Source organism: Lygodium microphyllum, chromosome 7, assembly GCF_053477565.2.
Source record: "Lygodium microphyllum isolate KBCC chromosome 7, Lygodium_microphyllum_v1.1.10, whole genome shotgun sequence".
In the NCBI taxonomy this organism is placed as follows: Eukaryota; Viridiplantae; Streptophyta; class Polypodiopsida; order Schizaeales; family Lygodiaceae; genus Lygodium; species Lygodium microphyllum.
The window spans coordinates 47,548,574-47,574,444 of record NC_141141.1 but is presented as its reverse complement, the minus strand read 5'-3'; the positions used below and the strand labels follow the sequence as shown (position 1 = coordinate 47,574,444).

Sequence of the window (25,871 nt, the reverse complement as noted above, 5' to 3'; positions counted from 1 at the left end):
ATCTACCCATCCTTCGCATGTAAAGGAGATGTGAAGGGAGCCCAGGAAATGCCATTCTCCTATAAGGGGGGTAAAATGACAAAAAATAGGATCGCTACCCTATGCAATGATTCCAGTCGTGTGAAGTGTAGATAGCAAGCTTGCTAGGCCAACTAGTAATGTTGATTTTGCATTCTGTAGGCTATAAGTTCCTTTTCATGCAAGTGGTTAAATCCTAGACATGGTATTTTCCTCCCCACAAATAGGGCCACACTCACCAATAAGAACACACGATGCACCAAATGATATCAATATTTGCTTTAGTTGAGATCATAACAACATGTTGGTTCATCCATTGACCTTGAAACCTCGAAGCTTAAGCATATTGAAACAATTGAGAAGTAATTGCACATTGAAAATGCACACATCCCTTCCCATTCATGCATTAGAGCCATACATAAGGTGCCTTGATGATGGGTTAGAGAAGTCTAAAACTAGAGGTAGGCACATTTGGGTGTGGACTATAAGCCCTATGGCAACATTGGAGTTCTTGCTCTTAATGTTTAGTGGGCCTTCTATCCACAATTCATGTCCATGTCTTTTATAAGGTGTGTTACAAGCTCATTATTTGATGATGTATGAGTTTGGGCTTAAAAAATTGCAAGAAAGATGATGAAGGCACATGAGCCTACTTGAAGGCATATGTAATAAGAAAGTTGCACAGGCACTCTGAATGCAGATGTAAGAAAGATGGCCGAGGCTGGAGAGGCACATTAGCCTTCTTGGAGGGATGTGTGCAGAGTAAGAAAGGTTGCAAGGCTGTCTGAATGCAACAACATGATTTTAGGTAGGATTATAAAATGGGAGGTAATAATAAGAAGAGCCAAGCAAAAGGGTAAAGAGAAAAGGAGCAGGATGTCGCGGAACCGAGCAAAAGCCCAATAACAAGAAACCAGCAGAGGGGGGTGGGGGGGGGCTGCGGGGGCAGCGGGGAGGAGGGGGCGTGGGTTTGTGGAAGGACACACACACACTCTCTCTCATACTCAAAGCTTTAGTGTGCGTGTGCATCTTCTCACATGCCCCGCCCTTCCTCCCCTTCCCCTTCCCCCTCCCCCTCCCCCTCAATGTTTTTTCCCCCCCGTCTCTTGTTTGGGGTCGTCTTCCATAGCCAAAGCTTCAAAAAACAAGGACGGACTTACAATAATCAGGTACTAAAACTTCCGACCGTCTCTCTCTTTCTCTCTGTTTTTTCCTCTACCCACACGCTTTTATCTTCTTCTTCCCTTTCGTCCCTTGCCCTCTCCTGCCCTCCCCTCTTTCTCCCCTCATGTGCTCTGTTTCACGCGCGTTTCCTGCCCTTTTGGACAACCTTTACTCTCTCCCCCTTGCCCTTTTGCCTCCTCCATGTCCCCGTTTCGGGTCTTTTCCTTCTTCCATGCCCTGTGATATGATTCCCTCACACTTCTTTTCTTGACCATCAATCCTTTTGCGTTCTGTCCAACCCTGCTTTTATAATCATTGCTCTGTTTTTTCCCTTTGCCCTTGCCCTTGCCCTCGGCTTCTTTCGCAAAGTTTCTTCTTCCTGGCACCCTGTTAGTTAGATAGATTCCCTCTATGGAGACACATTTCGCGAGTGGGACAAGACGGCCCCGCACAGGCTGTATTCGAAAGCCACGCACTATCATCATGCCTTCTTATATTGACGGTTCTCCACCATCAGGTTTCTCCAATTCGGGCTCTTCACAGGACAGAGTGGACCAGGAGGACAACAAGCACCCTTCTTCACAATCTTTTGGCGGAGAATTAGAGAGAGGGAGTGCTCCAAGCACCAATTCTGGCTGTGCTGTCAAGAATGGTCTGTTGTTGCACAAACCGGTATTTAATGGCCAGTGTCTGGACGGGGAAGGCAGTAAGGACTGGAAGATGTTCAAACGGAGGGAGAAACGGCAAGATGCATCGTCACATGCAGGAGGTTCTAAGAATTCACATGCTGGAGATTCCAGGAATTCACATGCAGGAAATTCTAAGCATTCCAATGTTAACGCGCTGAAGAGGAGTTCAGCCATTGGAGAGCAATCCAGTGCTGAGACCAAACCTGAAACAACTCGTTTCCAGAAACACACTGTACATTCTAATAGCCACACAGATGGTTCTAAGCAGGCTGGTCATGTCCATAAAGAAGATTACTCTATCAAGGCTGGAGGCAAATATGCATCTCTTAATAAGGTCCAGTGGAACAAGGGGCGCCAGATGCCATTCTTCAAGGACACAAGGGATAATGAAAGCGAGGAGCAGTGTGACAACCCAACAATCATGGACCTTTACAGATCAAAACGAGTCTCTAGTAGAAAGGCATATGAAAGAATGGAGACTGAAAATGGGAGGAGCTCTTTAGTAAAAAATAGCCGTGATGTACATAGCAGCATTGGGTCTGTAAGTAAAAAAGCTGGGATTAAATCTTTTGTTCAAGCTTGCAGCGATTCATCTACTCCTTCCAAGCTGAAGCTCAAAGTAGGTGGTATTACTCATACCGTGCACTCACCTGGAGAACAGGATCAATGGCAGAATGTTGAGAAGATTGAGAGTTCTAGTTCTATTACCAACAAGGGTCCTTTGCTGAAAAAGCCTGTGTGTGTCTCCAAGCCTGGTAGACAAAGGCAACATCTGATTTTACAGGTTTGTTACATCTCTCTGCATATGCACCAAGGCAGACGCATCAAAGCTCTTAACAGTCACATCTTGATAGTTCAAGTGAATCATCAAGTAAATGCTTTTTCATTAGATTTTATGACCTCAAAGCAAATGAGCGAACTGACGTTAGAACTATGCCTGAAGAGAATCATTATTTACCGTAATGTTCTTACACTGAAGTTGCCTTTGGCTTTTTTAGTGACTTTGAGATCTGGTGCCTTGCAGCACAAGTTTGGCAGTTGCAATTCTTTTGTGAATATGTAGATGTATGAATGTCTTACTTAGGATAATCAAGGTGGTATTAGGTTTTGACATCATAGTTGAGGATGTGTGTGGTTAAGGGTATATTTAAGTCAATGCTTGTCTAAAAGTCATATAGTGTCCTTATTTGTAGGTAGTTGTCACCTTATCTATAGGTAGTGTTTCGTGTAGACCATGCACTTTGGATTTATAATAAACTCCAAGTTCTAAGCGCATAATGTCATGAATAACCAATTAATGGGTGTCCTTTGGGGTAGCATGTCTTATGCTACTAGACTAGAGGTGTTCCATTGTCATGTGCTATAAATAAGCTTCTTGAAGGTTTGACATCCTAACAATTGAGATAATAGAACTTGATCCTTTTGTTGGAGGAAATAATTTGTAGTTACTTTTTTCTTTAGTGGGCATTAATAAACGTGCTTATCAAATGGCAATTTGTCTGTTTCATATGTTTACATCTTGAATCGTCACTCCTTTTCACTACTACATTTCTAGATGTTGGGGATGCCAACCTTAAAATTGGTATAGGACTCGACTTACTCGTTTAAGGTGCACTTGATGCCCCATTGTAGGCAAAAGGTGTTAAAGCCTTCTTTTGGAGAAGTTGAGTAGTACCTTCTAATATTATGCTATTAATGAACTAGGATATTGGTAGATTTGTGGTGCGCAATGATTTCAAGAAGTCCAAAGTAGACATTAAAAAGTATTCTTTCAAAGAGCAAGTATTTGCATTATGAGGCTGTCCTTACACTTATAGTTCGTTTGATAGAGTAGGGGATGCCATCTTTACCACATGGGAGTCAATGTTCAATGCCTCAAGCATTGAGTTTGCTAGATCAACCATAATGCCTTAGGTGCAAAGGTTTTTGCACTTTGCTAGGATTTGATCACTAGATAGATTGGTAGAAGGGGAGATTCACAAAGACTAACTTGCAAACCATAGTCAAGATATGGGATGTTAGAATCAAGGCATTGCATCACCTTGGACATGCTAAGGTACAATTTGGTAGCCCTAGATATGTATAACTCTTGTTGTTTTGGCATAGTCCTAGGAAGATTTGGCTTTTTGTGAAATTCTTTGGGAGCCTAGCTAGACAAACTTAACATGTGAATATTTTGAGCCATTGGAAGATGCATGTTACACTTCATGTCAAGATTATCTCACCACGTGTTATAGGGTTGTGTGCAAGAGGAAATTTGTTATTGAAATTTGAAAGACTTCTTTGTAGACGGTGAAGAATATGAAGCACCCTTCGAAATATTAACCACAAATTGTCTATTGGTGCTGCCAAGATGGAGTTGTAAACACATTAGTTATATCATATAGGCAAGCTTGGGTTGTCGAGTTTTTGAATCTAGTGTGGAGGTACAAGTTTCAACCTTTCATTCTATTTTTTCATATTGAGATAACCGTGGGATTGCTCCTACTTTTTGATTGTTCATTTTCGAACTTTGATACACTATAGTGATGATTTTGGGAGAGATGTAGATTCATAGAAGTTTTTCCAATTTCTAATTTTCCCATAGCCTTTTGAAGTAGATACAACTAGTATTGGGCTTACCTTAAGCAATAGATTTGAGGTATCTCCCTCTCCAATTGGAATGGGAGATTCCTTTCTCACACTTTTAGTTGTATGTATGCACTTTTCATGTAGGCATGCTTTAGAGTTTTCTGGTTATAGCAAAAAATATAGTACTTGCAAGTTTGTCACCCTTTGTGTTTTTTTTGGGGGGGTGCTATGTTGCATCAATTCGGCTCATTTGTTTCATCATGTGGACCTACATATTAGTGCACTACAACTTGTAGCCACGTCAAAATGGAGTTGCCAGCTACTGAACATAGAGCTAGATGCATGCCCAAAAGACTTAGGAAAGTCTTTACTTAATGGAGTTTGGAAGGATGTTGTACTTGTTATGTATTGAAGCAATTGCTTTTCTTATGAGGCATGGCATAGGTGTAAGCAAATTGTCTAAAAATCGCGAACTTTTGTATGTACAACTTATATACATGTTTCTTTGCAGTGATGAGAGCTAACAAAGTGCATGAACTATACGTATCAATGCAAATCTATCCAATGGCAATGGAGAGGCGTGAGATTCATGGATAGTTGTGACTTTCTATCCTTTTTGACCAACAAGTTTGGGGCACTTAATGAGTTAGTGCTAATTTCACTTCAATATGTAATAAGGTGCCTTTAAGGGAGAGTTTGTTGGAACAAACTGAGTGATGATGCCCTTGATCAAGGTGGGGGCAATGCCCAAGTCAATTTGTCCAAGAAAGGTTGGAAATAGGTCTTGAAAGAGTGGCGGCCTGTTGCAGTTGTAAATGTAGTAGTAGAGAGGGTGCTAGATGGTTGGGCCTCATCAAGATGGAGATCGCCAGCAATCGTAGAAGTCAGCATAGCAACAAATGGATGTGCGAACCTACAAAAATGGGATGGATATAAAGGTTGGGCAGTATCCTATTTATAGATGTGGATCCTCTTAAAATTAGGGTTTTGGCTTATGGGACACATTAACTTTGGTAATCAATGAGTTTTGGGGCAGTTATGAAGAGCTACATCATAATTGAAACTAGCCTTCCTTCTGTGGATGGGTGGTAAATCCCTAATTACAACTTAATTACAGCAACAAACAATAAATGCAAATCTGAAAATACAAATTACTTACTGATCTTGGACAATGCACGCCCGATTGGCTCCAAATTGTTGCCCCTTTAGGTATTTCTTTAGCTTCATTGAAGAAGAAGTTGATTTACAATGGGATTCTCCCAATCCCCTTCGCAATCCAAACTCCCCTTGTTGTCCAAAGTGACCAACAAGTCTTCAATTTGTTTTGCCCCTTGATTCGGGCACTTAATTGGCTTCACCCACTTCATAGACCATGGAAATGCCCCAAATTCAATGGCTAGCTAGTCCTCCACCTAAATTTAGCTGAAATTTACCTTCAGCCCTAAAAAATCTAAGTCTTGGAGCTTCCAATTTTTAACACGCTTCTTGATGCTGTTGCTAAACTCTAATTTCTGTTGTAAATTAGGGTTTACAGCAGAGAAATTTGCAATTTCTCTACCTCTAAGCATCCAAATGTTGAGATCTTAGGAGCACGGTTGTGAAATGGTTGGGAGATGAGAGAGGGAGCTGTAGAGAGAGAAAACTCATAGTTTTGTCGCAAAGAATGACTGAAAATCAGTCAAATGCAGCTGTTGCCCTACCACAAGAGCATTAAATGCTGTTGCCTACAGCTGAGACATCTAAGTCAGTTGTCACCTTGTACCTCGATGCAATTGCCTAGATCCCACATTTGCTACAACAAGAATGATCTCGTTTTTCCTCTTCTTCAGCCTTTTACCAGCTTGTATGGGCAAGTTTGCCAAGTGGTTGCCTTCTCAAATGGTTTTTCCAACATTATCCATTATTAAATATTAATTTTTCGCCTTTAATTACTGAAAATTAATCTAATAAATATTTTAGTGTCCCAAAAAAAACTGACCGGTCATTAAATCAGCTAGGTATCTTCCACTCTCGAGTCTCTTTTCATTAAATATTAATTTTCAGCCTTTAGTAACTGAAAATTAATCCAATAATTATTTCAGTGCCCAGAAAAATAATTTGACCGGCCAATAATTAAACTAGCCAGGCATCTTCCACTCTCGAGTCTCTTTGTGTCATCTTTGACTATTAGATCGACATTAGGTACCATTAAATGCCACATCTCTAGTGTCACCAACTAACACTTATGGCCAAATGAATGACCTAGGCCAACAATTGACACTAGATACCACCAAGTACTTATGCAACATAACTTATAGCAACTTTTGCCTTTGACATCCTGTGATTTTCTCGGGTCTCGGGCTCGAAAATTTACTCTAACCCTAGTTGCATCTCACACGTGTAACATTTACTTAATCATGTGATTAAAAATTAATCCACATGTTAAGTGAGGTTGCGAATATATATGTCCTCATGACAGCCCTCCCCCTTAAAATCCTTGCAATCGTTCTCGATTGCATTGCCAAATGCATCAAAAGCAACGTACTACACTAGAATTTCCATAGGGCATCATAGTCAACACAACATTGCGCCTTGCTGTTCAACCATTCCATATGCCCAACAAATGCTGAAAATTACCAGCCAACATAACATAACATAAGACTCACAAAGAATCTCAAAAACATTGCCAGATTATCATGTGACATTTCCATTTCTCATGAGCTCAACTCATTTGGCAAAACCAAACCATAGTATAGCAAAAACTAAGCATAAACCATTGTTGAAACATCAATGGCATCATAAGACATGTTGCTGTCCACAAAACTAGCTGAATACCACTATATTAATAATCATACGTTGAAAACCAACATTCGATAATTAACCCCTGATGATCATTAACTGATGCTACACCAAGCATAACCAATGCCATACCAAGCATAACTGACTACACACTGAGCATAACGGATGCAAATGTACAGTTTCAGAGCTGCAGTGAAAACCATACCGATCTGCATACCAAACATAGTGACTAGTACACTGAATAGTGATCTCCTGGCAAACATACAGTTCAGCTAGAGAACCCTAAATGTATGCTGAATACATTTAAGATCCACTACTTCTAGAGCTGTCCATTATTAAGGAGCGGAGGTGCTAGTTCCCTCACAAGCATCAGGTAACACTCTGGACCTTTGCTATGCTGAACCTGATTGAGCCCGAACTAAAGTTGGCTCTAATCGCAAAGCATCAAGGTAAAGCCTCAAAAATTGAGGATGGTTTGCCAAGTCATCCTCCTTCCATTTGACATCCATTAGTGAATAATTCTAAAACTTCACTAAGTACCTTTTGTGACCCTTACCCCTGATCTTCCTCTCTTTGTGTGCCAAAATTTGCTTTGGTACGAGTATTTTATCGAGCTCTTCAACCTCCGGCTGAATTTTACCAGATACATCCTTTGGCACATCTCCATGAAAAGGTCTATAAGCAAGCTCACATGAAAGGCATTTTGTATCCGTCAGTGTGGAGGCAATTTCAGCCTATAGCATGCATCACTGATCCTCTCCAACACTTGAAATGCCCTTTTTCTCAATGTTTGCCTCTTTGACATGTGACTTGGCATTGTCATTGTGGAATCCTGCATCCTTTCCACCCACAATGTGTTGGCAGTAGTAGCAATTTATATAAGCTGAGACATGTTGGAAACAGTGAATTTAATAATGCAAAAATCCCAAATACCCTTTGGCAAACCACAAATATACTTCTCCATCTGCTCATAGAGGGGTACTGTGTGATAAGAAGTAACTGGCAGCAATGTATCCCAACACTTCTTATTATATTGATCCAAGTTCTTGCAGTCTTTGGAATTCAACTGATTCCAAGCTGCCATAATGTCTACTTCAAAGGTACTTGTCAACCAATTTGAAGCAAACATTTGCTTGAACTAGACCCAAGTGGTAGGTGACTTCCCTTGAATAAGAAGTGTAGACTACCACTGCAATGCATTTCCCTTAAAAAATGTGGCTGCCTTGCGTATCTTAGATGCCTTTGTGAAGTTGCCTCCAAAGTAGGCTGCATCAAACTACTGAATAAAAACAAGTGCTTTCAACCTATCTTGTGCATCACTGAAAGGCTTAAACTTCATGCTTTTGCCACCTTCATCATAGTCCTTCGGCGGATGTATGGGAGTCAAGTTATCATAAATGGGCTGCTGCAAAAAGGGTGCATTGCCTGTATTTGCATAAAAACCAGCACTATTTGAAGCACCTATATGACCAGCACCAAATCCTTGTGCTCCAACAGTCCCTGGGGGTGTCGATACATATCCATATTGTCCGCTTTGTGCCCCAGGCATCATGCCTATGCTACCATACATGGGATTAGGTATTCCACTTGCATTACCCGGATACATTGGGTGTTGTGAGCCATGCTTTGGCTGTTGCATACCATAGGGATTTGGGCCATACATTCCTGTATGCAGTGCTTGTCCAACCATAGCATGAAAAACGGTACCACCTAAGTATCCTTGCTGTCCCATGCTTGCATGTGTATACTTGCCTTGCTGCCCATGTTCCCATGGATTGGCACTACCAAGTTGGCCATGCATTTGCACTTACTACCCCACGGATACCAATTGTTTGTGCTCATTAGGCATTTTGGGCCCTTCTAAAGAAGGCTTAGGCATTTCCTTCGGTTCTTGTGGCTGTTAGAAGGTGTAGAAGGTGTCTTCTTCTCTTTGCCTTCGCTGTTCTTCTTTGGGGCATTCAAGAATCGAGTAAACTGGGGATTCTTTGCCAATTCAACAAAAAGATTTGCTGCTGTACGCATTCGATCCTTGAAGCTATCATCAAATTCTTTAGCCCCTTGTTGGTCATCAGTCTCTTTATGCGTTGAAGTACCAACATTTGGGTCATTTTCCACATTTTCAGCATGTTGCCCATACATGAGAACCATGCCCAACATCAGTCATTGCATTTCCCCCTTCACCACGTGATTGACCAAGGAGTGATGGATCCTCTCCACTTGATCTTGTATCACCATGTGAAGAAATGCTTGCTGTAATTCACTGCTGAGAACAATTTCAGCAAATAATGCAATAGTCTCAAGTTGCAATCAAGTATCTTGGGCCCACCTATTCAAAGGATTTGATGGTATCCCGGCAATGAAACCATGCAACCAGCCTTCCTTTCGTGGACGGCGGGTGGTAAATCCCTGATTACAACTTAATTACAACAGCAAATACTAAATGCAAATCTGAAAATATAAATTTGCCTATTGATCTTGGACAATGCACACCCGATTGGCCCCAAAATTGGCGCCCCTTTCGGTATTTCTTTAGCTTTATTGAAGAAGATCATGTGATTAAAAATTAATCCACATGCTAAGTGAGGTTTCAAAAAATACATGTCTTCATGACAATAATCCTAAAGCAATCTATCCAGGTTCATGTCATATCCTTGACCCAACGAACTAATCCCACACTTGGTTCATAGTGTGAAATGAGGGGGATCAAGCTCAATTCCTTTGTAGTAGGATAGTCACACTATTAGAAGTGGGTGCAACGATGGAAGTGTCAAATATTGTTGTGATAGATTGCACAACACAAGAGAAAAGACAACACATAAGAATAGAGGAAGATTGCAAAGAAAGAACTCAGAGATATGCTTGGGAAATGGAATCTATATACCAAACATGAGACAATTGCGTACAATAGTGAGTCATTGGTTGTGTGGGCATTGGCACTGGCTCCCTTTCTCCAACAAGACCTTTGGAAGATTGCAAGTGAATAAATCATCAAGGAAGAGGGAGCTCGAATAAGCAGTCATAAATGCCCAAAATGAATCAGGTTGGCCAGCAATAAAATAATCATAAAATGCTGGTCGACCATAAAATATTTCCACAAAAATAAGCACTAGAAAAATGCCTAAAATAATCCCTTGTGCTTAGCCCACAAATACACATGCATAGACTCACTCATGAGTTGACTAATGTGCTAACACATACACCATTTCCCTAAAATGGGATTAATCCTACTAATCGCTCTATTGGTTTAAGTGGAATAGCCACCCCACTTATTGGTCCACCCATCCATAGGATGGGGTTGTTTGGATCTCCATCCAACCATTTTTCATCCAATTATCTGGTAAGCTCTAATTATCTAAACAATTATGCTACCACACCATTTTGACTTGTAGAAACAACTTTCTTAATTAATTCGTTACATAGGGTTTGTTACATGATTCCTTTAAGTATGGCACATTAGTTATATTAGCCAGTCATTTCCTGGACAGTACGGACGTTAGTGCCACGTCAGCACTTATAGTCGGATAGGTTACTACAGTCCGACAGTTTTTACTGCTGTTATTTTCTATTTTTCTGCTTCAGTTATTTTCTGCTGTAGTTATTTCTTGCTGTAGTTATTTCCTATTTTTTTGCTGCAGTTATTTCCTATTTTTCAACTATTTATAGCCGGTTTTGTGGCACACTCCAGTACACATTATTTAGTACTTCAGATTCTGATCTTGAGATCTGTTGGCTGAGACAGACTGTGTTCGGGTTGACGGAGATCGAGGTCATCAAGTCGGAGACATACACAGATATTTCCTCTGCCCCCTTGTGTATTTCTGCACTCTTATATAGCATACTACTCCACAAATTTTCTGCGTTTACACTCTCCTCTCTCTCTCTCTCTCTCTCTCCTCTCTGTGCTCGCTCTCTCTCGGTCTTTGTCCTATGCTTCCGCATCGCTGCACTCTGACATGGTATCAGAGCGGTGAAGATGGACTGACTGAGGGCTGAACCTATTTGAAGAGGAGATTTCAATGCGACACAAGGTTGCATTTCCAGGATTTGAGAGCGAGCGGGAGGGCTGCACATCAAATCAAGATTGAAGCGAGCATGGGCGTGCGGGAAAGGAGTCTAATCGGTGAATTTGCTGCAGGTTATTGCTGCTCGAAGGGGAGGAAAGCTGCGTTTGAGGCCTTTCATTGCAGATTTTATATTTTCATTGCCTCCGGCGGGTGAAAAAGGTTTGGGCAGCGGAGGAATTCGTCCTAGAAGGTTGCGTTTTCACATTCAGAGGGGGTTGCTTTTGCGTTTGTGCAGGTATTGGAGGTTAACATGTCTACAGAGACTGATTTGGAGTTCCAGGCGATCATGGTCAGGAAGGTGCCTATCCTACCGGCTATTCCAACGGATCAAAAGCTTGATGGTGACAATTACTATATCTGGCGTTTGACGATGTTGGCCATTTTAGAGTCTTATGATTTGGCGGAACTGGTGATGAAGGAGATTACCAAATCCTCGGTGAGGGATGAGTCCAAACTCTCTTCCAATGCTTGTGCAGAGTTGACCAAGGCCCAGTCTCATTGGGACAAATTGAATGCCAGGATTCGATATTTTTTGTTTCTATCTTGCACCACAGCCGCGATAGTTCACATCGAGCACTTGACGGTGGCGCGTGAGATATGGCTGAAGCTCGATCAGATGTACAACTGGATGACCTTGATGAAGAGGGTTTTTTTCGAGGTATAGATGCGGACTTTGTCCGTGAATAAGTCTTCTTCACTTTGAGAACACATCAACAAGATTTGGTAGCTTCAGATGCAGGTTCAAAATGTAGGGAAGTCTATTTCCTCCGAAGACATGGCGATCACTTTACTATCCCAGTTGCCGCCATGATTTGGTACTTTTTATTCTGCTCTTATTGCTTTAGGGCGGGAGTCGACTCTTCGGTGGAAAGAGTTGGTTCCCATGGTCTTGGACCAGGAGGAACAATTGAATGGACATAATGCTTACAAATCGGAGGCATTGGTTGGTCAAGCCTCTCAGAAGAAGGGGAAGGACCAAAAGAAGGAGGACAACAAATCCAAGAAGGACAAGGAGAAGGAATTGTCTTTGCCATATTTGTGGAAAGACCGGTCACTGGAAGAAGGATTGCCCCGAGAAAGACAAGAAGGATACCAAGAAGAAGGACATGAAGGACTTTGGAGCGGTGGCTGCACCATCATCAGTTGCTTTTCTACAGTTAGCAGTCATTGAGGACTCCACCAACAACTTCTGATGCTGTGATGACAGCTCCCCAGGCTCAAGAGTGGATTGTGGACAGTGGCGCCTCACGGCACTTGACTCCTTCTGTTGGTGTTGCCATTTGCCCATTTGCGACCTTCGCACGGGCAGATTCTCATTGGAGACAGCTTTGTTGTGTCTATTGCTGCGCAGGGTGAGAGGCAGCTTATTCCAGATGGACGTGGTAGTACCCATACCTCTGAGGTGTTGCACGTGCCAGGATTGGGATATCATTTACTTTCGGTTCATAAGATTTGTGCTCTTGGTCTCTTGGTGGAGTTTGACAGTGATACTGTTCAAGTCCTTGATCGTGCATCGAGGAAGGTTCTCTTTGTAGGGTATGAGGAGAATGGAGTCTACAAATTGAAGCCTTCTTCAGCTCTTACTTCTCTTCTTCTTACTTCTCAGACACAGTCCGAGCTATGGCATGCTCGGTTTGGCTACCTGAATTACGAGTACCTTCGGAAGGCATCGCGAGGGTCGTTTGTCCGAGGCTTGTCGGATATAGTGGTGAGCCTTCAGCCATGTGTCTCTTGCATTGGTGGGAAAGCGTATCGGGACGGGATTCCCAACAAAGCTTCTAGGAGGTCTACTTCACCCATGGAGCTTGTATCTACGGATCTTTGTGGCCCGATGAGGATCGAGTCCCTGAAGGGGAGCTTGTACTTCATGTTGATCGTAGATGACTATAGCAGGATGACTTGGGCCTATTTCTTGACTTTGAAGTCGGAGGCTTTCTCTCATTTCAAGGATTGGCTTCTCTTTGAGGAGAACCGTTGTGGCCGGCGACTGAAGACCTTGCGTTCAGACAAGGGAGGTGAATTTATGTCTAATGAGTTTGCTCGTTTTTGTGCAGATAGGGGCATTCACTAGGAGTTTGCTAACACCAACACTCCCCAAGAGAATGGCATTTTGGAGCAGAAGAACCGAAGTGTGATCGAGATGGCACGCACCATGATGGAGCACCGACGGACACCTCACTTTCTGTGGGCTGAGGCAGTGGCTATCACAGTTCACATCCTTAATCGATCTCCCACTTCGGCTGTTGACAGCATGACACCTTTTGAGGCTTACTTCGGGACTAAGCCTGATGCCTCTTATTTCAGAATCTTTGGGTGTGACGCTTATGTGCACATTCTGAAGACGCAGCGTGATAAGTTCGAGGCGGCTTTCCGACGATAGGTTTTTGTTGGCTATAGCTCACAATCCCAAGGTTATCGTTTGTTTGATCCCGTTAAGCGGGATGTCTACATGAGCCGAGATGTGCGGTTCGTGGAAGTACCAGCCACAGAGGGGGGTGAGGAGCACCCCGTCCTTGGAGATCTAGGAGAGAGTTGGGCTCCCGAGACCGTTTCTCTTTCGATTCAAAGTCTTCTCTTCCACCGGCCACCCCCAAGGAGCTTCAGCCGGTGGATGTTCTTGAGTCTTCAGCAGATGGAGAGCAACGGGGAAAGGTTCGTCCTCTTCCTCGTTGGGCCCGTGACACACTCCGGGATTCAGGGATCGGGGGGGTCCGTGAGGAGTGGCAATCGCAGGATGGACTGCGGAGGTCACGGATGAATCAGGCAAATTCTTCAGAGCTTGTTTGCTCCAACTATTGTTTGCTGACCCGTGTTATGCAGGATCAAGAGCCCACTTCAGTGAAGGAGGCTTTGCAGTCTGATCATTGGCGGAAGGCCATAGAAGCCGAGTTGGAGGCTATTGAGAGGAATGGCACTTGGTCTCTTGTGCCTTGTCCCTCTCACAAGAAGGTGATTGGTATCAAGTGGGTCTTCAAGACCAAGTACCTTAGCGATGGTTCTTTGGACAAGCACAAGGCTCGCCTTGTTGCTAAAGGTTTTGCTCAGCACCTAGACATTGATTTCCATGATACTTTTGCTCCCATTTCTCGTATGGCGACTATTCGAGTTGTTCTTGCCTTGGCTGGCCTGTTTATTAGTTGGATGTGAAGTCGGCCTTTCTGAATGGCGACTTGCAGGAGGAGATCTATGTTGAGTAGCCTCTTGGCTTTGGATCCTCGGATGGGAAAGTTTACAGGTTGAAGAAGGCCTTGTATGGCCTCAAGCAGGCTCCGCGTGCATGGAACGATAAGATTGACTCGTTTCTTTAGTCGAAGTTGGGATATCGGCGCTCCAAGGCCGATCCGCAGCTTTATGTGCACACTTCTGAGGTTGGTCGTGGTTGTTCGTGTTATATGTTGATGATTTGATTTTGACAGGGGATCATGCACAGCAGGTCTGAGAGACCAAGACAGCTTTACATCAGGCATTCGAGATGACAGATTTGGGGCTTTTTCATTTCTTCTTGGGTCATGAGATTTATCAGTCTCAGAGGGGGATTTTCATCTCTCAGCAAAGGTACATTTAGGAGCTCTTAGTGACTTTTGAGATGGTGACTTGTCGGCCCATTACTACTCCTATGGATCCGAATTGGAAGGCCACTTCACACTTAGATTCTCCCGTGATGGATGCTTCACGCTACCGTCAGTTGATTGGATCCTTGATTTGGCTTCTCAATACTCGTGTTGATCTTTGTTTTGCTGTGGGTCTTTTGGTAGGGTTCATGATGGAACCCAAACAGGTGCATTGGCAGGCTGCCCTGAGGATTCTTCAGTATTTGAGGGGGACCTTTGACTTAGGGATTTCTTATCCCGCAGGTACAGATGCTTCAGATCTGTTTCTTGTAGGTTGGAGTGACTATGATTTGGCTAGCGATGTGGATCACCGACGGTCTACTACAGGCTACTGTTTTATCTTGGGTACATGTGTTCTCTCTTGGAGTAGCAAGAAGCAGCCCACGGTAGCCCTTTCTTCAATTGAGGTGGAGTATCTGGTTGCGTCTTCCACCACATGTGAGGTTGTGTGGCTTCGGAGATTGTTGGAGGAGCTTGGCTGCCCCTAGACTCGTCCTACTCTTCTGCGGTGTGACAATGAGAGTTGCATTGCCTTGGTATGGAATCCAATATTCCATGCCCGGACGAAGCACATTGAGTTCCATTATCACTTCATTCGGGAGAAGCTTCTGGATGGGACCATTGATGTGGAGTATTTCAAGACAGAGGATAATCTTGTAGATTTGTTCACGAAGGCGCTTCCCCACGCTCTTCTTCGGCAGCATTCCCAATCCCTTAGTCTTTTGACCCGTCCAAGATCTGAGAGGGGGTGTTAGCTAGTTATTTCTTGGACAATACAGACGTCAGTGCCACATCAGCACCTGCAGTTGGACAGGTTACTGCAGTGGAGTGTTTTTACTGCAGTCAGCTGCAGCCGACCTGCTGTAGTTATTTTCTATTTTTCGGCTATTTATAGCCGGTTTTGTGGCACACTCCCGTACACATTATTCAGTGATTTCAGATTCTGATCTTGAGATCTGTTGGCTGAGACAGACTGTGCTCGGGCTGACGGAGATCAAGGTCATCAAGTCGGAGACATACGCAGATATTTCCTCTGCCCCCTTGTGTATTTCTGCACTCTTATACAGCATACTACACCGCAGATTTTCTGCGTTTACACTGTCTCCTTCTCTCTCTCTCTCTCTCTCTCTCTCTCTCTCTCTCTCTCTCTCTCCTCTGTGTGTTCACTCTCTCAGTCTTTGTCCTACGCTTCCGCATTGCTGCACTCTGACAAGTTAATCAAGACAAACACATTCTTTCACTAGCAATTAGAGAACTTTTCATTCAGCTAGAAACCACCGATCCCACTAACCAAAGCAATGGTAACCCAGGATTCAACCTTCCAATCTTTGACTAGGAGGGCCTTGAGGGACTGCACATCTCGTCTCAGGAAGTTAGTAAGGTGATAGGCTGGCCGATAATCCTCCTTGGACCCAACATCAAACCTACCATGCCTTTGAGGGTGTTGCACACTAGTGTTGGTCTTTGGGCTATATTCACCACATATCTCATCTCCATGCTAGGTGTGTGTACGTTGGGAAGAACATGAGTGTGGCTCCCTCTTTTGAAACCACTCATTATGTGTGCATCTAGTTGATTCGACCACCCAAGTGAAAAAGTTTTAGTCATTTGGGCTTTTTAGTCATTTTAACCCTCTAATTAAACTTTTAGTTCTTACAGGGTATCTTGTCCATGGTGATTTGATTGTAATGGCAAGGCATTCTAGCCATTTTAAAAAATATTCATAGATTATACAAATCATATTTCAAGCTCTATGATTATGAAATTAGTGTGAATCATTGAGCCAATAGAACGACAATAATAGCTTATATGTGAAACGTTGGTTACAAGGCGGCTTTTAATCAATGCAGTTCATTCCTAGTGATTGTATGGTCCACCTTAGGTGCCCATCCTACTATAGGACGAGAGAGATGTCTCAAGTACATTAAAACCAATCCATATTAACAGTTCTCCCTTGCTTTACCGACACGGTGGAGTTGTCAATAGAAAGCTTCTTGATTAGTGTCACGTGTGTACCCTTTTTATTTTTAAATTAGGACTAGTTCATAGCCTTTAAGATGAAGCTCAGATATAATCTTTAAGGGAGGATTCATAAATATCCCTTAAACTCTCCTTTCCTAGAGCCGAAGAGGAAAATCAATATTTTAGTTGGGACTATTTCATAATTTGAGGGTTGAACCAAGGTGGGAATATGGTCTCTTCAAGAATTGAGACCATAACTTATCTGGAAGCTGAAAAGGATGTCATTACAATCTTGAAAACTGGGGACATTATGACTATGGCCAACACGGAAGCTTTGTGGTGCTACGAACAACATTGCTTTGCTGATTTGGATCAGCAAATCTGTTGTATCTCAACTCTTTGGCATCATGGATGCATGCAGTGTCTATAGGCCCTTCAATCATGGAAATGCGTGTTGGTGCTTGTCAGAATGCGATTGGGAGAGTTTTTCGTGCAAAATACCACTGTTAGTTAGAGCTATTGTTGGCAAAGGTGTTAAAGTTAGACAGGTTTAGAGAGCATGCATGAGGATTCAAATCAATTTATGGTGCAAAAGGCCACAATTGGTGAGAACAATTGTTGGCAAATGCATTGGAGCCAAAGAGGGATTGATTAGATGGTAATCCAATAAATTGTCACATGGGGGTTGCTATTTGTGTGAGAAACAGTTGGCAAAGGCATGAGCACAAAGGGGGTTTGATTAGAGGGAATCCTTGTTAGTCTTGTGATCTGAAAGGTCAATTTGAAGTTTGTGTGGGAAGAACAATTGCAAATTCATGAAGATGAAGTGGGACTGATTACACAGAAAATTCAAGGCAAAAATCAGGATTGATTTATTGTTTTGAATTAGGGGTATCAACATTGTTTTGTTCCTGTACAATTAGGGTTCACAAGGAATAATGCCCTGGGAACACTTGTACATCAAATGTTTACTGGGAATAGCGCCCATGGAACAGTTGATAGTGATGGGACTCATAGGGAATTGTGCCCTTGAAACCATTGATAGCTAAGCAATAGCATGTGCACCAATGATCAGATTTTGTACCTTGAATGGGGACTCCAGAGCTCTTTAGTAAACTAAGCAATCATTGCAAGGGTCAGGGTTTGGGTGCCCAATGGGTGTCATTGTCCAAGTGTGAGGGCTTTATAGCTCCATTGTTGTGAGTAATTTGTTCATTGGTTTTTCAGTTTAAGTTAATTGTGTTTGCAAGTTTAAGTTCTATTGCTCTTTTAGTCTCGTTGACAATCACTTGCTGTAACCGATGTCTTAATTTTCAATTTACTCCTAAGTATATCTGGACATTGAAGTAGCAATGTAGGACCTTATAATGTTTACCTGTTAAGGGTTAGAAGTGGACAATATAGACAACATGTGCATTCAGATGTAAAGTTGGGGACAACAGCAGCAGCCATAAGGGTTCCAAGACAGCATAATGCAGGCTGCCACTAGTCATGAGGGGGGTGCATTTACAGCAGGGCAGGCCTGGACGGCAACAATGGTGAGGAATTGGCAGCCGGACAGCAAGGCAGCAACCCCTATCTTCTGCTCAGCTCTGGATGGTGACATGGACATGTGTTGCAGCAGTAGGGATGTTGAGACAGGCCTCTTGGAATCCGGATTCTTCAGTTGTGAGTTTTTTTTTCGTCTGAGGTTGTTCATACGTATGTGATGTATCCATACTTCTCTCGTGTCCTGCATCTCAAGCTAGTTATTATTTGGGGTGACTCCACATTTCAAGTCAATATATCAGGTGGTTTTTCTTTTCTAATCCCATTGCCCCTTGTATCCCCTACCCTATGTGATTAGTAATTTTCCTTTTTAATACCTCTGCCCCTCATATCTGCTGGCCCATATGACTATTCCTCAGTAGGGTGTCTGAAGTCATCCATCCCACGTGACTATACCTCTCTTTGGCTGTTCCCTGTCCCAATTGTTCTCCCTGTCCCATGTGACTATGCCTGACCAGATTGTGTTTTTGTGATAGTTGCTGGATCATATAGCTGATTTCCTGTGCAATAATTTATTCATTGTTTTATGTTGATAACTTGACGGCTATGTGACTATGCCTCACCAGATAGTGTTTTTGTGATAGTTGCTGGATCACATAGCTGATTCCTGTGCAACAATTTATTCATTGTTTTATGTTGATAACTTGATGGCTATGCTGTCCATACAAATGGTTTCAAACTTTTTATGAAGTGGTAGTGAAAAAGTTTGTGGCAGTTGCATGTGTAAAAGGTGGCTTATTATTGAAGCTCATGATTACTTTATGCCTTATGTAAGCTGTTTCTAGTACTTTGGACATGATTTAAGGATGGAATCACACTTGCATTGAAGTTTTTTGTCATTTGGTTTCTTCACCTAACCTTTGATGGTTTGTAACGACAGGACAATTCTGATGAAGATGGTTCAGGGAAGGATAATGCCACAAAAAATTTCAAGAGTGTCACACGACATAGGGTTGAGGGGGAAGGCTCTCAAGGGATAGATAACTCAAGTCAGCCTCTGATAGCTGTGCGCAAAAGTTCCCGAGTGCCCAAGAAACGGGTTTTGGATGGTGATGATGTAGAAGTAGATAGTAAAAGGAGACGGAAGAAAAAGGCTGAAAATGAATTTGTGAATGATTCATTTTCAGTTGATGAGGATGGAGGAACAGATTTGGCATGCAACCCTGAATTGGATGTAAGAAAGGAACTTCCTCTCACAGCACGGCAACGTGCTCTGAAGATAAGTAAAGCGGGTGGAGATGCAGAGGCTGGAGCCAGCACAGTTGACTTTTCTGAAGGGTTAACAGCTGCTGCACCAAAAAGTGAGTTCTGCACACCAGTTTTTTCCTGTCTCTCTGTCTCTCTCCCTTTATATGAAGAAAAATTATTTTCATTGTTTTGCAGAGCCAAAAGAGCATCTTTCTGAGGCAGAGCAAGCTTTGAAGAAAGAAGCAGCAGCAAAAAGACGAAAGCAGCAGATGGAGAAAACTGCTAAAGAGATTCAGGTGCAGCATTCATAATGTTTCCTGTGGAACATTTACTTTTGAAGGTTGTGGTTGTGCTATGTTATCTTCAACCGAAATTAAGGATTACTGAGGAGAATTACATTTCCAGGAAGTAGCTATACAGAAGATACTGGGGCAAGATTCCTCCAGAAGAAAGCGTGAGGAAAAGCTTCAGAAACAACGTCAGGAGATAGAACAGGTGATGAAATTTGCAGTGTGTTGTTATTCACAGCATTTCATTGCTGTGTAGGAGCTACATGATGTGATTAAGCTTGTTTCTGAAATGGCTGAACTTCACTGTAGGAAAAGCAAGCTGCTGCTATGATACCTGCAGTCAATACTATTAGATGGGTAATGGGTCCTTCAGGCAATGTTGTGTCCTTTTCAAAGGATCTTGACTTACCAAATATTTTCTCAGGCCCATGCAGGTTTTCCATTGTTTTATGCACACACAATGTTTGGCTTTCAATTCTGAATCGTCTCCTGGATAAATTGACAATTGTCCTTTTGCTTTTTGGGGTAGGTATCCACAAGAGAGAGAGAGATGTGCAGGGCCATCATGCAATAATACGTACAAGTACAGGGATGCCAAGACACTACTTCCTCTTTGCAGTCTTCAATGTTACCGAGCAGTGAACAGCCCATCAGGCATTGCTCCTGCGTGTTGATTTGAATTTCTGTTTTAACTGCCTCCAGCTTCCATAAGAGGTTAAGACTGTGTGGCAGATTAGAGGTTTTGTACAGCCACAGCATGTATTATTATGTCCATAGGAACTGTAAGATGTCATAACTATACCAGGTGCCCTCTTATTTAAAACATGGGGGTCCTGCTTTCAGACTTGCTCAGGAAGCAATGTATCATTCTTGATCATGAAATTAAAAGGTTATCATTTCATCTTGCTCAGGAAGTAATGTCTCATTCTTGATCATGAGATTAAAAGGTTATCATGTCATGAATTTGTCACATGATTGAAATCTGTGTGATAGAATGTATTACTTTTGTCCAATGGGATGTGTTTATGGCGTTGTATTGTTCGATGTATTGTTTGATGTTGCACAGTACAAGTTTCCTTTTATTTGATACGCCAAAAAATGTCACCTTAAAATGCACACATATTCTTGGGCATAAATGCAAACATTGGGATAAGAATCTGTCAAGCCATCCAAATCTGCTCGAAGTAGATTAGGGATGTTTAATGTGGGTGAGGTATTAAGCTGTAGTTCTTCTGGAAAGCCAATTGGGCTTTTGGATCCCCACATCAACTAGATGGCTTCGTACTGGTATCATGGTACAGACATCTAGAGTTATTTGGGCCTATAATAGCTCTCTCATGCATTAAGCCTGTGATGGAGATGAAGTTGCTTTAGGCCTTTCTTTGTGGATCATGGTATGGTAAGTGAAAATCACAAATGCCTTGAATGATGAGGGTCTTGACCATAGCAATAACTATCCAATGATGGTAACCTTGCCTTATGATTTATTACTGTTGGTGATAATGGTAACGTGTATTGCCAAAAAGGCTGTACATTTGAGACCGATCCAATACATGCTATGGTTATAAAATAATTGCTTATATGATCATAGCATGTAGTAGATAGTAGTCCTAAAATTTGAGTACCAGACACCTCGGTGCAAATTGTAAGAATATGTAAGTAAAACTAAAATGTCTAGTGTGCATGTGTAAAATATCTTGTAGGTTAAATAGGAAAACTTTGTGCATGCATTTCAATATTCAAAGATCCACCCAAAAGCAAACCTTATCCATATAATATATGAAAATAAATAGAGAGCTCATTCTATGTGCAAACTATTGAGAGTCCACTATTTTCTCTTTCTTTATGCTTGTTTCACTATAGCTTGAGATTGAGGAACTCAAGAAAGGTAAGCTACTCATCCATTCTCTCTTCTTTCCATCTTGCTATACAAACAGTGCGAAGGTGAGTGCACAAGTGAGGGATTAATGGAGAAAGTGAGAGGGATCAATTAGAAGAAACTTCATTCTCCATCTTATTAGTATTATCATTATTATTATTCTTTTGGTATTGGAGTGGTGGTGGGTCAAGAGGAGTCACACTTGAATCATGGAGCTTAACAAAGAAGTGTATGATGGATTAGACTTCAATGAGTGTGGAGGACTACGATAATGCTTATTACATTTGTTCTTGAATCGTTTATCATCTTTGTTGTCATGGCATTGAGAGGAGAGAACAATTGGTTTGAAGAAAGGGAATGAGTTGGCTAGGAGAGAATTTGAGCAAAAGAGAGGGAAAACACGAAAGAACATGCGTTCGTCCAAGCCCCATTTTTGAACTCCTTGCAGAGCCAAACAATGTCCTTTTCTTTCACTTTGTCTAACTTACAAGCAAGACCCTAATATCACATACTCTATAGACTAATCTAGTTTTTGTTGACCTAACTCCCTCAAAAATGATTTGAGCCCGATCTTTGAGATCAATTGGAGAGTTGAGATTTTAATTGTATGACAATGTTCTTTGGGATTGTCTTGGATATTCATCTTTCTTAGGTAAAGAACCTTAGTTTCTCTAGACTATCCCCTTGTTAATCTTATCCTTGGAAGACACCTCTCCATAACTTTTCTCCTGTGCAAACTTCCCAAAATAGGTGTTTAGCAAAATTTTCCTCTCCATCATTACATTTTCCATTTGTTAGACTTCTTCCCTTGATTTTGTCACTTGTAAGGATACAACTATCATGACTCTCAACACGAATACTCTCTCCTTAAAGAAGTTATTGTGGCCATATCTTCTCTAACACATTGGTCATTTATTGTTCTATTACATTTAATCCCCAAAGCTTTCAGTATCAATCATGCTTTTGTTTGAACAGTATAGTTCAATAGGTATGTAAATCCCTAAAGCTTTTAATATGAATCTCAAGTTCTTGTTTGAACAATATAGTCCTATATGTGCATACATATATATGTACATATACACAAACATATACACATTAGCCTATCATTGAGGCTTCACGCTATGTCCTTCCTCTTAAATTTGAGTGTTGGTAAGTTGCAACTACCATATATACTATTAGATATAGAGAATCCAAAACACTTGCTTGCAATAAATCATAGTGAACTTTGTTAGACCTCAACTTCTCCTCTTGTTAAACAAAACAATATAGTTATTGGATTTGGTCCACTAGTAGGCCTTACTGACGCAATATTCGACCAATGATTTTTTGCTTTGTCCAAAGTTTCATCAATAGAAGGTGAGAAAGCTTAGGACTAGAACAAATTGTCGTCTGAGCTAAAGCTTTTGCAACTCTTGTCCCATTATCCTCATTCAAAATGTTTTTTTCAAGAGCCAAAAATGCTATTGATGACTCCTATGCCTTTGATCCTTTTGGTAATTTGTGAGGTTGTTATTTCTTCCTTAGATGTATTTCACTTTTTACACAAATCCACACAACTTGTTGTCATGATACATGATGTTAGCCATCATTTGCAACCTCTTGGGCGCCCAACATCTAAGAAAGAGCTTTGCTCTAAGTGCTTCACCCCTCATGATGTGAAATAAGTTGTAAATCACCACAAATGACTTCTTTTTTGATGCTTTTCATAGCTATAGGGGTAAAATATCTAGCTCTGTTGGACTTTCCCCACAAAAATTTCTCGATGATAGTGTCCTACTCTCTTTCCAAGCTGGAATTTCAATAGATCACAAGAATGTAAAACCTCTTAGTAGGGTACACATATCAAAGAATGCTTTAGGATATTTAATTTTACATGCAAGGGTTAGGTGGCTTGACTCCAATAGCTAATCTTCTTTTTCAACTTATGCAATATTCGTCTTGTCCTATCAGACTCCTCGACTTCTATGTTGATTGAACATTTGAGGTGCTTGAATACTCAATCTCTTCAAGTGATCATTTGTTTCCATCCCAAACTCCTAAGATCCTCGTCTCATGTTGAATTTTCAAAACTTATATTCAATCTGACAACTCTTTCATATGTCACTAGCAGAGTACAAGCTTTCTTTGAGTTCTCTCTTTTTGCTTCAAGCATCATCATAATTCTTTAATGATGCCCACTGTTACCTCTACAAAGAAGGGTAAGGGCAAAACCAAGTCAATCACCAAAAAGACTTTTGTTGCCTCTAAAAGAAAGGTGTGTCGAAGTTTCTTCTTTGAAGTTTGATCCATCTCCTTTGAAGCCTTAAGAGACGAGGATGCTCGTGAAATTCAAATTCTTCCAACAACAAAAAAATAGCATGTAGTAAGGAAACTAGTGATGATGAATGAAATCGATGAAGATGAAATTGTGCCGAAGAAGGAGAAAAGTTCAAAGGAAGGATAAATTGAAGACTAGAAAGCCAACTAGCCTTGTATTTAAAGCTTTGTACATTGCACTACAGTTACATTGCCTTTATACATTTGTACTTCAATTTTGTAACCCACATATAATGAAATTTTTGGATCTTGCTCACGCGAATTCTTTGCAATGGTTACGAGTCTCTTTTGAAGAATACCTTTGGCAATAATGTTTGTGAGAAAGAACAAATTCGAAATTGTTTATACATTTTTAGTTCAAAACTCAAAATGCTGGGATGCAACACCTCATATAAGAGAAAGAACATTCGACTCTCCTTCCAATTGTAGTGCCATTGATCTTGAACTTATACCTATTGTTTAGAAACTCCAAGGTGTCTTTTACATCCTTTAGACTCCATTTAGAAGTTACATTAACCTCATTTGCTTCTTATTCAATTACTCACACCTCTAATTTAATTGGAATACAATCAACATCAGAATCTAAAGGAACCCAAGTAACATATCTAAGTTTGTACCTCCTATAATAAAAACCCATAATAACAGATTGCTAAGAAATACTATAAGATATAGCCAAAGACTCAGGACATGCATTGCATTGTATAAATCACCCTTGTTACATTCTCTAAATTTCTAGGATAGTCCTGGAGCATTGTCTAAATCCTCCTCTAAAAAATTTCTACTTAGCCATGAAACCTTCGTCCTTTGTAAATTTGCTAATTTAAAACAAGCTACAAAGACGTATAAGGGTACAGACTAGGACAAATGTATTTCTCTTGATATCCTTGTAGGAGTCATGGCCTTTTGAATGTCTTTGGCTATTTTGAGTTTGAAGCTCTTTACAGTTACTTCATTAAAAGTCTCCCAATTCAGGATGCAAGGCTTGGCAATGGTAAATCCTCAATATTTCCATATATACCTTCTCTTGAATGGAACCACATATTGTATATAACATACAAAAATCATACATTCACTAAAAAAATTGTGGTTTGATCAACATATATAATGCATGCAAATTCTTTATGAATTGCATAGAATATGCCGTTAAGGCTCTCCATAGGCTCTCATTCAAAACTTGTCGATGGAAAGATATTCGATACCAATAATCCACTATTTACTTAGTGCTTTAACAAAAAATATATTTGCATACAATATTCAACTGAAAGCCAAACTTATAGTGTTTTTGTTGAGAAAAACGTTCATTTGCAAGCAAGTACATCTCCTTCACCATGTAAACATGTTGCACCCAAGTAAACCATCCATGGGCTATGATTTTGAAACCAGTGATACGTCCTTTCTAGTGATATTTGATATTCTCTTGTTTCGTTTTCCTCACCTTGTGAGAGCTTTTACAAGATGGCAACTGTAAAGTCCCCGTTACTTAGTTTATTTTAATAAACAATGTGCGTATACATTCCAAAGAAAATTGATTGATGTTCTGCATCCACACATGGAAAAAAATTGCAGAATCCCTATAGGAATTACAGGAAGCAGGACTGGTTTACTAGAATAGTCTGAAATCTCTAGTATCATGCTTAGATGACTTAATTTCCACTTAGATAGATCAAAATATATACTATGACTTATTTCGAAGGGAATAAGTAGTCCAAGATAAAAGATCGATAAAAATAATGCGATTTACGAAAATCGTTATTTTTACCTATTTTTGATGGATTTTCGCAATTTTGCCGGTA

At 41.1% G+C, this 25,871-nt stretch overlaps 1 protein-coding gene across 2 annotated transcripts; it reads left to right on the top strand.

Annotated features, from left to right (window-relative positions):
- Window positions 1-893: 893 nt before the first annotated feature.
- On the top strand, window positions 894-20,782 carry LOC148033420 (uncharacterized). Of its 2 annotated transcripts, XM_087681338.1 has the most exons (7): window positions 895-1,187; window positions 1,700-2,655; window positions 19,286-19,706; window positions 19,789-19,889; window positions 19,999-20,088; window positions 20,193-20,317; window positions 20,413-20,782. In XM_087681338.1, exons 2-7 carry the CDS (start codon window positions 1,903-1,905, stop codon window positions 20,555-20,557), a joined length of 1,635 nt encoding a protein of 544 aa, XP_087537464.1. In that variant the 5' UTR covers window positions 895-1,187; window positions 1,700-1,902; the 3' UTR covers window positions 20,558-20,782. The 2 variants fall into 2 exon arrangements, with proteins under 2 accessions (XP_087537463.1, XP_087537464.1); XM_087681337.1 differs by having other exon boundaries at window positions 894-2,655.
- Window positions 20,783-25,871: the final 5,089 nt, after the last annotated feature.

Coding starts and splice junctions, on each gene's coding strand:
- LOC148033420 (XM_087681337.1), top strand. CDS start 1,594: ATGGAGACACATTTCGCGAGTGGGACAAGACGGCCCCGCACAGGCTGT. Junction 2,656..19,285: donor GGCAACATCTGATTTTACAG/GTTTGTTACATC, acceptor TTGTAACGACAG/GACAATTCTGATGAAGATGG. Junction 19,890..19,998: donor AAACTGCTAAAGAGATTCAG/GTGCAGCATTCA, acceptor TTACATTTCCAG/GAAGTAGCTATACAGAAGAT.